Genomic DNA, 13,010 nt, shown 5'->3' on the forward strand with positions numbered 1-13,010 from the left:
ACACACCCACCCTCACACACACACACACCCTCACACACACACACACACACATACCCTCACACCCACACACACAGACACCCTCACACACACTCTCTCACACCCACACACACACACCCTCACATACACACACCCTCGCACACACACACACACTCTCACACACACCCCCACACACACACACCCTCACACACATCCTCACACACACACACTCACCCTCACACACTCACACACACACCCTCACACATACCCACACACACTCTCAAACACACCCACACACATCCTCACACACCCACCCTCACACATACCCACACACACACTCTCATACACACCTACAAATTCCCATAGATACCCTGTCCTACAAACATAATCACACACACCGACACACACACACCCTCACACACACCGACACACACAAACCCTCACACACACCGACACACACAGACACACGCCCTCACACACACCGACACACACAAACCCTCACACACACCGACACACACACACCCTCATACACACCGGCATACACAAACCCTCACACACACCGACACACACACACACACACCAACACACACAAACCCTCACACACACCGACACACACACACCCTCATACACACCGGCATACACAAACCCTCATACACACCGGCATACACAAACCCTCACACACACCGACACACACACACACCCTCACACACACCGACACACACAAACCCTCACACACACCGACACACACACACCCTCACACACACCCTCACACACACCGACACACACACACCCTCACACACACCCTCACACACACCGACACACACAAACCCTCACACACACCAACACACACACACACCCTTACACACACCGACACACACAAACCCTCACACACACCGGCGCACACACACCCTCACACACACCCTCACACACACCGACACACACACACCCTCACACACACTGACACACACATCCCCTTGCATCGACAGACACACACACCGACACGCACACACCCTCAAATCGACATACCGTCATAAACACCAACAAACACACTGACACATACACTGACACACCAACCTACCCTCATACACTCACACCCACACACACTCATACACTCTTACACACACACTGACACACTGTTCACTTTTTCCAAAATCATTCTGAAGCTCAGGATGAAGTCTGGAACAGAATGGAATGTGTAAAATAGAACAGATTCTCTGCCCAGTTCCCTTTTAAAGTGAAGAAGTCTGAGTGGAATCACTAATAACAAATCTTCTGGAACGTTGGCACTTATAAACCCACAGGCAAGCAATGATATTCACACACACACACCCAGACACACACACACCCAGACACACACACACACCCAGACACACACACACCCAGACACACACACACCCAGACACACATCAACCCAGACACACACACACCCAGACACACATCAATCCAGACACACATCAACCTAGACACACATCAATCCAGACACACACACACCCAGACACACAGGTATAGACACACACCCACCTAGACACACACACACACACATCAACCCAGACACACAGGTATAGATACACACCCACCCGGACACACCCACCTAGACACACACCCACCCAGACACACACCCACCCAGACACATAGGTATAGACACACATCCACCCAGACACACACAAACCCAGACACACACCCACCCAGATCCACACGTACAGACACACACCCACCCAGATACCCAGGTACAGACACAACCCATCCAGACATACAGGTACAGACACACACACAGGCAGACATACAGACATATAACAGGCAGCAGCACAGATGCATCTACACAGCCAGACACATATCCAGACACACACAGAGACACAGACACAGCTACCACACACATGCACATACACGTAAACACACACACAGATACACACACACAGATACACACACACAGACAGCGACGTGCGCACACACACCCCACACTCAAAGATACAAAACTATAAACACGCATGCGCCACACACACACAGGCACATACACAGACACACCTACCACACACATACATGCACACTGCTGCGGCGATTTCGGGACAACAGGGGTTTGTAGAATTCGCTTGACTATCAGAGGGCTACAAACACACACATCATCACTCAGTCAGCAAACATTCTCACTGTCTGTTCACACCACAAAATCCCAAATCTACACTTCAAATAATCTCGCATCGTATTCAAATCTGTCACCAAATCAAGCAACTGGGCAGCACCATTTAAACAATTAAAATACAATTAAGGGGTTATCGCCAATCCTGTGCTGTGCCAGTGATTTGATCGACATCTTGATGTGCAATGCGCTGTCTCATGTCGCTCCTTCAGTTCAGGGCTGCAGGCCTGTAATATTTTGTGGTATTGCCCAGTCAGGAAAGGTTCCGAGGTCAAACATAACCTGACCCCAAGTGTTCACAGCCAGTGTGATTACCAGCACACCAATAAAGTTCACCATGATTCCGGTTTTCGCCTGTGGGACATTGGAAAAGAGCATGAGGATCATGATAAAAATCACAGCTGACTGCAAGAGTCTCAGAGGCTAATGCAGATACAGCACGGGGTTAGATACAATAAATCTCCCTCCTCACAGTCCCCATCAAACACTCCCAGGACAGGTACAGCACGGGGTTAGATACAGAGTAAAGCTCCCTCTACACTGTCCCCATCAAATACTCCCAGGACAGGTACAGCACGGGGTTAGATACAGAGTAAAGCTCCCTCTACACTGTCCCCATCAAACACTCCCAGGACAGGTACAGCACGGGGTTAGATACAGAGTAAAGCTCCCTCTACACTGTCCCCATCAAACACTCCCAGGACAGGTACAGCACGGGGTTAGATACAGAGTAAAGCTCCCTCTACACTGTCCCCATCAAACACTCCCAGGACAGGTACAGCACGGGGTTAGATACAGAGTAAAGCTCCCTCTACACTGTCCCTGTCAAACACAGTAAGAAGTTTAACAACACCAGGTTAACTCCCAGGACTCCCAGGACAGGTACAGCACGGGGTTAGATACAGAGTAAAGCTCCCTCTACACTGTCCCCATCAAACACTCCCAGGACAGGTACAGCACGGGGTTAGATACAGAGTAAAGCTCCCTCTACACTGTCCCCATCAAACACTCCCAGGACAGGTACAGCACGGGGTTAGATACAGAGTAAAGCTCCCTCTACACTGTCCCTGTCAAACACTCCCAGGACAGGTACAGCACGGGGTTAGATACAGAGTAAAGCTCCCTCTACACTGTCCCCATCAAACACTCCCAGGACAGGTACAGCACGGGGTTAGATACAGAGTAAAGCTCCCTCTACACTGTCCCCCATCAAACACTCCCAGGACAGGTACAGCACGGGGTTAGATACTGAGTAAAGCTCCCTCTACATTGTCCCCATCAAACACTCCCAGGACAGGTACAGCACGGGGTTAGATACAGAGTAAAGCTCCCTCTACACTATCCCATCAAACACAATGTGGAGATGCCGGCGTTGGACTGGGGTGGGCACAGTAAGTAGTCTCACAACACCAGGTTAAAGTCCAACGGGTTTATTTGGTAGCACAAGCTTTCGGAGCACTGCTCCTTTCTCAGGTGAGTGAAGAGTTGTGAAGAGTCAAGCTCCCTCTACACTGTCCCCATCTGTACAGCGATAGCAAGATATTGGATGTGGGAGTTTTTAGGTCCATCTGGACAGGTAGACAGGGCATTGTTTTAACTTCTCATCCCAATGCCAATGACAGTGTTTCTGACAGGGCAGCACCTACTCCGGACTGCAGTGTGTGTGTTAGCCTGAACTGTGAAGTGGGATTTGAATCCACAACCTTCTGATCTGACAGGGCAACTTAGCAACATCTACAAACCGCTGCTGGAACGTGGCCCCGGCCACAGACTCCCATCAAATCCCTGAACTCCCTCTCTGACAGCACTCTGGGTGTGCCCACGGCAGGTAGCCTGCAGTGGTTCCAAGAGGGAGCTCAGTCCCACTTTCTCGAGGGGTCATTAAGGAATAAGAAATGCTGCCTTGTCATCGATATCCAGAACTCTGCCACGAGGAAAGATTCTCAAGAACACAAGAAATCAGAGCAGGAGGAGGCCATTCGGCCCCTCGAGCCTGCTCCACCGTTCAGTAAGATCATGGCTGATCTGATTGGGTCTCACCTCTACTTTCCCCCAAAGCCCTCGACTCTCTTGTCTGTCAAAAACCACCCAATTTGCCCTTCAATCTATTCAGTGGCCCAACCTTCACTGCTCTCTGGGGAAGAGAATTCCGCAAACAAATGACTCTCAGAGGAACAGAATTCTCCTCATCTCCATCCTAAATCGATAAAATCCACCTCTAATTTTTAACCTGTGTCCCCTGGCTCCAGCTTCCTTTACAATGGGAAAGAACCAGCCTCCCATCCATCGACTCTGTCTACACTTCCCGCTGCCTCAGCAAAGCAGCCAGCATCATTAAGGACCCCACGCACCAGAGAATCCCATCCACGGATGAGATCAGACCATTCCCGCCTACAGGCCTGCTGCAAAAGAGGCTGAGATCATTATAAGTTGTTACCATATTTTTTAAAACTTTCATCTGCATCTAATCTTTGTGTGTGTGATAATATGAGAGAGATGTTGCGTTTTAAAATCCGGAGTAAGTGAGTGATTATAAACAAACTTCAGGCTACCTACAGGGCGGCACGGTGGCTCAGTGGTTAGCACTGCTGCCTCACAGCGCCAGGGACCCAGGTTCGATTCCCGGCTTGGGTCACTCTCTGTGTAGAGTCTGCATGTTCTCCCCATGTCCACATGGGTTTCCTTCGGGTGCTCCAGTTTCTTCCCACAGTCCAAAGGACGTGCTGGTTAGGTGCATTGGCCATGCTAAATTCTCCCTCAGTGTCCCCGAATAGGTGCTGGATTTTCACAGTAACTTCACTGCAGTGTTAATGTAAGCCTTACTTGTGGCACTAATGAATAAACTCTAAGCTTCTTTATTTTAAACTCACAATAAGCTTGCTGCTGGTATCATTTAATTGGGACAATCACTCTGAGGGTAAGAAAACACACACCTCTTACACAAAATGAAAAGAAACACATACATTCTGTCTGTGACACTATGACGGATGTTAAGTTAACTGGTCTATTACTTCCTGCTTTCGGTCCACCTCTTTTCTTGAATAGAAGCATTCCAGTCGCGATCTTCCTCTGCCACTAATCTCCCAATTCATTTCAGCCAACTCTGTCCTCACATCTGGATAAAAGCAAATTACTGCGGGTGCTGGAATCTGAACCCAAAAGAGAAAACGCTGGAAAATCTCAGCCGGTCTGGGCAGCCTCTGGAAGGGGAGGAATGAGCTGACGTTTTGAGTCCAGACTTTGACAAAAGGGGTCACCTGGACTCGAAACGTCAGCACCTTTCTCCCCTTCCAGCTGCTGCCCAGACCTGCTGAGATTTTCCAGCGTCTCCCCTTTCGGTGTCTGTCCTCATACCCTTGGAATTTTCTCTATTTCCCCTTTCTGACGCCACTCTCTTCTCACCCTCAAACTGAGTGTGAAATTCTGGGGAGCAAGAGTGAGGCCACTGTCCCTGGCTGGGAGGGTCCCAATTTTTCCAGGCTCACTGGAATGTTCTCTATCTCTAAGAAATGGCGACGTTTTGATCTTTTGCACACCTACCATGTCAGCCACCTTCAGGTAGCCGTAGGAGAAGACGATGGAGTTCGGAGGAGTTGCCACAGGCAGCATGAAAGCGAATGAAGCACAAAGGGTGCAGGGAAGCATGACGTACAGTGGGTGAAGGTGGATACGTTGCGCCTGTAAATGCAACATTAAAACAGTCACTAAACATTCAGCAAAACCACCCACTGGGCCCTGCATTTACTCACTGCAGAACCGGCGCGTGTGAAACTAGATTGAATATATTGCTAATAATTAATGATGTCTCTGTGCATTTACACAGCTCCATCTAAGTCTGAGCTCTCTCTAATTTATCTCTCTCATTGTTCCACCTATCTTGCTTTCTCTCTCGATCTGTTTCTTTCTCTTTCTGTCCTCGCGTCTATCACGTTCTCCCTTTCCCTCCATCTATTGAGTATTATTTCAGCGAGGGCAAGTTTCCTTTGGGATGAATAAGCCCAGCTGTAACCTTGATGGAGTGCCGGGTAACAGTCTGGACCAGCTGATCTTCCGCCAAAGTCACAACAGGAGACACTGGGGATTCTGCTCCTCCATTGCGTTCACTCTATTGGTAAATTTGATGGGCTGAATGGCCTTGTTCTGTGCTGTAACTGATTCTTTGGGCGGAGTTTTGCCGCTTGCCCCGCCCCATCAGTGCCACTCTGCAAGCAATTGGACTGAGGGGGGGGGGAGGAAGCTGCAATCAGTCTGGGCGGCGGAGGGGCGGGCAGAGGGCGGGGGGGCTACATGTCCATGTGGTGTTGGACTCGCGATCGGCTGCGAGCCCCCGCGATTGCGTGAGAGGAAGAGTTTGTGAGGCTGCTTGCAACAGCAGGAGCCTGACCGCTCTCTCCCCCTGCTGTTGAAATTACGCATGTGCAGAATCAGGGGTCTGCCCATGCAACAATAGCTCCCTCTACAGTTGCTATTGCGCATGTGCAGACACAGATGTGCAATATCTCCCTCTGCAGGCTGGATGGTGAATTAAGATGTGGAGATGCCGGCGTTGGACTGGGGTAAACACAGTAAGAAGTTTAACAACACCAGGTTAAAGTCCAACAGGTTTACTTGGTAGCAGAAGCCACACAAGCTTTCGGAGCTCTAAGCCTCTTCTTCAGGTGAGTGGGAATTCTGTTCACAAACAGGGCATATAAAGACACAGACTCAATTTACATGAATAATGGTTGGAATGCGAATACTTACAGCTAATCAAGTCTTTAAGAAACAAAACAATGTGAGTGGAGAGAGCATCAAGACAGGCTAAAAAGATGTGTATTGTCTCCAGACAAGACAGCCAGTGAGACTCTGCAGGTCCAGGCAAGCTGTGGGGGTTACAGATAGTGTGACATGAACCCAATATCCCGGTTGAGGCCGTCCTCGTGTGTGCGGAACTTGGCTATCAGTCTCTGCTCAGCGACTCTGCGCTGTCGTGTGTCGTGAAGGCCGCCTTGGAGAACACTTACCCAAATATCAGAGGCCGAATGCCCGTGACTGCTGAAGTGAATTAAGGCCAGCCCACTGCCTGCAGCAGCTCGAAACAATCTGGGCCCTATTTTACCATTTTGGTTCAAAGTGCTGGGAGGACTTGAAACTGGGAGCGTTTCAGGTCCGACTTTTAGACTCGTTCTCAGGCGCCCCCATACGCACTCTGCCTGAAAAAATATCAGCGATTCCGAATCGCGCTGCACAAGCCTGTGGGTGGGGCTTAATGCACCCAAAATCCTGCAGCTCCGATCGGCGCCTCCAACTGCGCATGCGCAGAAACAATGATAGAACGTGGCTCCCCTGCCACATCGCTCCCAGGCCAGGTCATGCCTCCCCCGGCCCCCACAGACATTACCCCACCCCCACAACATTACTGACCCCTTAACCCCCACCCCCCCGATGCACCATCAATTTATGAGGACTCCAGCGAGTGAGTGAAAATAACAGGCTTTTAATCGCAAAGAACTGGAACACACCCTTGTAGCTAGCCTGGCCCAGACTGAGGCAGGGGGTAGGAACCGTCACCTTTATACCTCGATCAGGTGGAAAGGAAGGAGTCTCGGGTCAGGCGCAGCAGGGGTGTGTCCAGGCATATAATACGTAATTACAGTGGGTCACCACACCCCCGCCACCCAGAACGATCGCGGGCCCCTCCCCCCACTGATCTCAGGCAGTGTGATCCGCCCTCCCGCTTCCCCCCACCCCCCCCCCCCCCCCCCCCCCCGATCTCAAGCAGAGAGCTGTCGGATGCTCGGCACTTATCCCCTTACTAAGTGGAGCGCCCGAATCAGACTTATAATGGAGCATGTCTTTTTCGTGCTGGTTCTGGATGAGTGAACACGGTGATAAAGGGGGAAGTGCGGGTAAAGTTGGGCGGGCAGCCCGTTAAGTCAATTTAAATGCATGCAAATGCAGTTAAATGGCCGTCGCGCCCGTTTCGGGCACGGTCCCGATCGTGTCCATTTCCAGGCCTTAGTAAAGGGGAGACCGGCGCGGAGGTGGGCGCGGATCGCGCTACTCGCCTCACACCCGACTTGACCAAGTTTTCACGCCTGAAAACGGGTGCAATGCGATGGTAAAATCGGGCCCTCTAGCCCGTAGTTCCAATGGCTAAGTCCAAAAGATCGGGCATGAAAACTCACCCAAAAAATGGATCAAGAACTCTCCCACTTTCACACTAGTTGGACACTTAGAATCAATCTGATAAACTTCCACCCTCTGACTTTCTAACTATTCACCACCTGTTTATTTATCTATTGATCTGGCTGCCTGTTGACCGCTCCATATCTATTACTCCATTTCCTCATATAGAACCATAGAAATGATGGAGCACAAGAGGGGGCCATTCACCCCATCTTGTCCATGCCAGCCCGAGGACACCCAGGTGCCCTTTCTAATCCTACCTTCCCGCACCCGGCCCGTAGCCCTGTAGCTTACAGCACTTAAGGTGCAGATCCAGGTACTTTTTAAAAAGGTTTCGGGTCTCTGCCTCCACCACCAACTCGGGCAGCGAATTCCAGACACCCACCACCCTCTGCGTAAAGAAGATTTCCTCATTTCTCCTCGAATGCGGCTGCCACTCGGAGGCAGTGATGGCACTCACCATCGTAGACAGTATCGGAAGGAAGAGCGATGTTGTTGCAACGTTGCTGGCACATTCCGTGAAAGTGGCAATCAGCAGGCACAGGATGATGACAATGGCCGCCGGAGGAATGGCCTCAAGTGGGGTGAGTTGATTCCCAAGCCATTGGGAAAGACCAGACTCCTAGAAGTGGGAGTGGGGGGGGGGGAAGAAATATAAGTTTGAATGATCAGCCCAATCGCTGCACCCACTCCCCAATCACTGTGAGTCTGTCCCCAGTAGTAGCAGAGTTACCTCACTGCCTTTAGCCAGTGCGAAGCCCCCTCCCAATAGCACGACTATGTTCCAGGCCAGGTTCGTTTGGACAGTTTTCCAGTCCAGCAAATTAGGAGCAGGACCATACTTGCATTTATTACCTGGGAAAGCAAAATGTCTGTCAGTATTTGCACCGGGGGACTTTCCCTCAGCTTGAAAATAACTGAATTGGCTGCTTACCGCCCCCCCCCCGGTACCTCTCTTCTCCTCAATCTCCTTCTCCCTGGGGTAACCCCAGTCACAATGACCCAGTGCAACAAAGCCACACCCCAAATGTGTCCCTCTGGAGTCAGCAGCTCCCTGGTGGAGGCCACAGGAGGAGGCCATTTGGTCCATCGGGTCTGTGCTGGCTCTGTGAAAGAGTCACCCAGTTAGTTCCCCCACACGCCCCCAATCCTTTCCCCCAATACTCTGCAGATTTTCCCCCATCAAGTCTTTATCTGATCAAAGTTCCTATTGAATCTGCTTCCAGTGTGGTTTCAGGCCGCACCTTCCAGATCACAACAACTCACTGTGTGAAAACAATTCTCCTCTCTGCTTCTTTAGACAGTTCTGTTAATCCATGTCCCTGTGGGTTACCGACCCTCCCGCTGCAGGTACCGAGGCCGGGGCCATTGGTACTCGGGGGTGCAGGAGTCTCCTGTCTGTGTTACCGGATGAAGAATCCAGAAAGTTCAAATCCCACCACGACTGTTTGAAAATTTGAATTCCGTTGTGAAAACGTGGGAATAAAGAGGAATCAATAAAAATTACCACGAAGCCAGTTTGTAACTTACAATCCATCTGCTTCACTAATGTCCTTTCGGGAAGGAAATCCGCTGTCCTTACCCGGTCTGACCTACATGTGACTCCAGAGCCACAGCAATGTGATTCTAAACCACCCTCTGGAATGGCCTAGCGAGACACTCAGTTTATGAAAATCAGTGTTTCAAAATTCAACCGCAAACGCTTAGAATCAGTGCAGAAAGGGGCCATTTGGCCCATCGAGTCTGCACTGACTCTCTGACAGAGCATCCCACCCAGGCCCACTCCCCATAACCCCATGTATTTACCCCACCAATGCCCTTAACCTACACATCCTGGGACACTAAGGGGCAATTTAGCACGGCCAATCCACCTAACCAGCGCATCTTTTTGGACTGTGGAAGGAAACCGGAGCGCCCGGAGGAAACCCACGCAGACACGGGGAGAATGTGCAGTCTCTGCACAGACAGTGACCCAAGCTGGGAATCGAACCCAGGTCCCTGGCGCTGTGAGGCAGCGGTGCTAAACCACTGTGCCACAGTGCGGCCCCAATCTAAACTAACACATCATGCAGCCCTGAGGGAGAACTGCATTGCTGGAAATGCCATCTTTTGAATGAGAGGTTAAAGCGAGGCTCCTCTCGGCTCGGCCGAACAGATTCCTTGCCACTGTTCTGAAAAAGGAGGGAGGTCGCTACCTTTATTGTTGCTGTCCAAATCTGTGTTGCCATTGTTGAAGCACGGGAGACGCGGCTTATCCGATGGGGTGACAAACATTATCACCGCAATGAACATCACCACAGTGGCATCGGTGACATAACTGAGGAGAGGCAAAGGAACAATGATTCAGACAAGTCATCAGAGGGAGGGGGACAGAAATGATACCGAGAGATAGAGAGGGAATGCCGGGGGAGGGGGGGGGGGGGGAAGGGGGGGGGCAGACAGAGAGAGAGGGAAAGACAGGGAGAGAAGGGGAGAGGGGAAGAGAAGGACAGAGGGGCAGAGAGCGAGACATCATAACAAGAGGGAGAGGTAGAGAGAGAAAGAGACAAGGTCGAGGAGGAGAGAGAGGAGGAGGGGAGAGAGGCAGAGTGGGAGAGGGAGGGACATGGGAAGAGAGAGATAAAGTAGGGAAAGATAGAGAGAGAGATTGAGGCATTATTTACCTCTTTCCACCTTTGTTAAAGAGGACAGTTGCCCAGCCTGGTATAAAGCCAGGGTCTCGAGTGAACCACAGTAAGACTAACAGGATGAAGAGAATCAGAACTCCAATCTCTGCAAAGGTCATTTTCCCTAAGCTCTTATACTCATCCTTCATCACCCGATAGGCAGACACATCCTTCTTGGATTTTGCAGAGCCGCAACCGAAATTCTCCTTCAGGCTGAGAGGACATTGGGGAGGGAGGAGGGAAGACCCAACACCAGCATTAATGTAAGAACATAAGAAATAGAAGAAGTCCATTTGTCCCATTGAACCTACTCTGATATTCAATAACAGCATTGGCTGATTTTCCACCTCAACAACTACCTTCATAGTTCTCAATTCCCTAGTGTCTAAAAATCCCATCAATCTCTGTCTTGAATATATTCAAGGTTTGGGGATGACAATATGCTAAAGTCTTTCAAAAGAGTGATCATCCCTTGCAAGATAGCTGAGAGAAGTCTCTTTGTTTGTTTTGATGTGGTCTCCAGTGGGATATGTTTACCGTTGAGCAAGTCCTCAATGGAAAAAGCACAGGTGGAGCTAGATTTGGAAAATGACAAGATTCTCATTTTGGGGAAAGCCCTGGATCAATCAGGATATCACTGAGGAAACCAAATATTCCTCATCGAGAAGTTCAGGCAGGATTGTTGACTTCAAGAGTTAAGAGTTTGATTGACAGGAAAGTAATTATTTGGAAATTACCCGCATAATGGGCCTGATTTTACCACTTTGAGTCTCAGTGCCGAATCTGGGCGTCAAATAGATCCGAGCCCGGAATCCTCTTCCCAGCGCGCCCATACGCGTTTTGCCGGCTCCGGTCCGATCCGCGCCGTGGGCGGGGCTTAGCGCTGCCGGAACGATCGGAGCTCTGAACTGCGCATGCGCAGTTCGAAAAAAATCTGAGGCAGCGCGCCCGGGCGGGGAGAAAAAAACAGAGAGAGGGGCTCTCTGACCCAGACCACCTGGGGGTGTGACTGATCTTCCCCTGGGGGTGGGGGGGAGGGGAGGGGGTGTGACTGATCTTCCCCTGGGGGTGGGGGGGAGGGGAGGGGGTGTGACTGATCTTCCCCTGGAGGGGGGGGTGGTGGGAGGAGAGGGGATGTGGCCAGCCATCCCCGGGGGGCGGGGGGGGAGGGGGGGTTTGGAGGAGAGGGGGTGTGACATATCATCCTCTGGGGGGAGGGCCACTGCCACTCTGCGGCCGATCGGTGAGCAGGGAGGGGGCAGGTGGTTCCGCGGAACGCTGAGGTGAATAATGACAGTCGTGGTGTTTGAAGTATGCGGCCACTCCAGAGAGGAGGAATTCGTTCCTCCGGTGAGGAGGAGGGATCGGCAGCGGAGTGGCAGCGGAAGCCCCTGCCCCCTCCCACCCCACCGATCGGCCGCAGAGTGGCAGCGCCCCCCCCCCCCCAGGGGATGATCGAGCACACCCCCTCTCCTCCACCCACCCCCCTCTCCCCCCCCAGAGGAGGAGCTGGGTCAGGGAGCCGTTGCAGTCTCTGACCCCGCTCTTCGGAGGCTGAAACGGCAACTTTGGATTTTTATTCGGCAGGTCGATTAGAGCGCGGATCCGGATCGGACCAGAAGACGGTAAAGTGGGATTTGGCGGTAGAGTTGGGCGCGCGGTTCATTAAGTCGATTTAAATGTATGCAAATGCATTTAAATCGTCGGGCCGCCCGATTCGGGCGCGGGCCGGACCCGTGCCCAAATCGAGTGTCGGTAAAGCCGCGATCTGCTCGGAATCAGGTGCAGATCGCGGTATAGGCCCGACGCCCAACTTTACCGCGATTTCGCGCACAAAAACGGGCGTGAAGTTTTGGTAAAATCGGGCCCAATATTTGCACACTCTTTGTCACATCAATTAAAACCTCGGTTGCGGAGGGTTGGATTAGTCCATAGGAAATATGGAATACTTATTGAGCAAGTTAGGATTGAATCATAGGATCCCTAAGTGCAGAAGGAGGCCATTGGCCCATCGAACCTGCACCGACCACAATCCCACCAAGTCCTGTCCTATCCCCGCAACGCCA

At 51.3% G+C, this 13,010-nt stretch overlaps 1 protein-coding gene across 3 annotated transcripts in view; it reads right to left on the bottom strand.

Moving 5' to 3' along the window:
- Nucleotides 1–934: 934 nt before the first annotated feature.
- Nucleotides 935–13,010, bottom strand: part of LOC144501184 (solute carrier family 13 member 2-like) — a 54,855-nt gene continuing 42,779 nt past the window's right edge. For 2 of the 3 annotated variants that reach the window (XM_078224606.1, XM_078224607.1), the window contains exons 7-12: nucleotides 10,942–11,157; nucleotides 10,474–10,595; nucleotides 9,012–9,133; nucleotides 8,739–8,900; nucleotides 5,651–5,788; nucleotides 935–2,464 (exon numbers count right to left, since the gene is read on the bottom strand). In XM_078224606.1, the coding sequence (XP_078080732.1) occupies nucleotides 2,324–2,464; nucleotides 5,651–5,788; nucleotides 8,739–8,900; nucleotides 9,012–9,133; nucleotides 10,474–10,595; nucleotides 10,942–11,157 (901 nt within the window). In that variant the 3' untranslated portion in view covers nucleotides 935–2,323. The remainder of the gene's footprint in view (nucleotides 2,465–5,650; nucleotides 5,789–8,738; nucleotides 8,901–9,011; nucleotides 9,134–10,473; nucleotides 10,596–10,941; nucleotides 11,158–13,010) is intronic. The other variant, XR_013499065.1, reaches the window with a different exon arrangement.

This window comes from Mustelus asterias, chromosome 12 (genome assembly GCF_964213995.1).
Source record: "Mustelus asterias chromosome 12, sMusAst1.hap1.1, whole genome shotgun sequence".
Taxonomy (NCBI): Eukaryota; Metazoa; Chordata; class Chondrichthyes; order Carcharhiniformes; family Triakidae; genus Mustelus; species Mustelus asterias.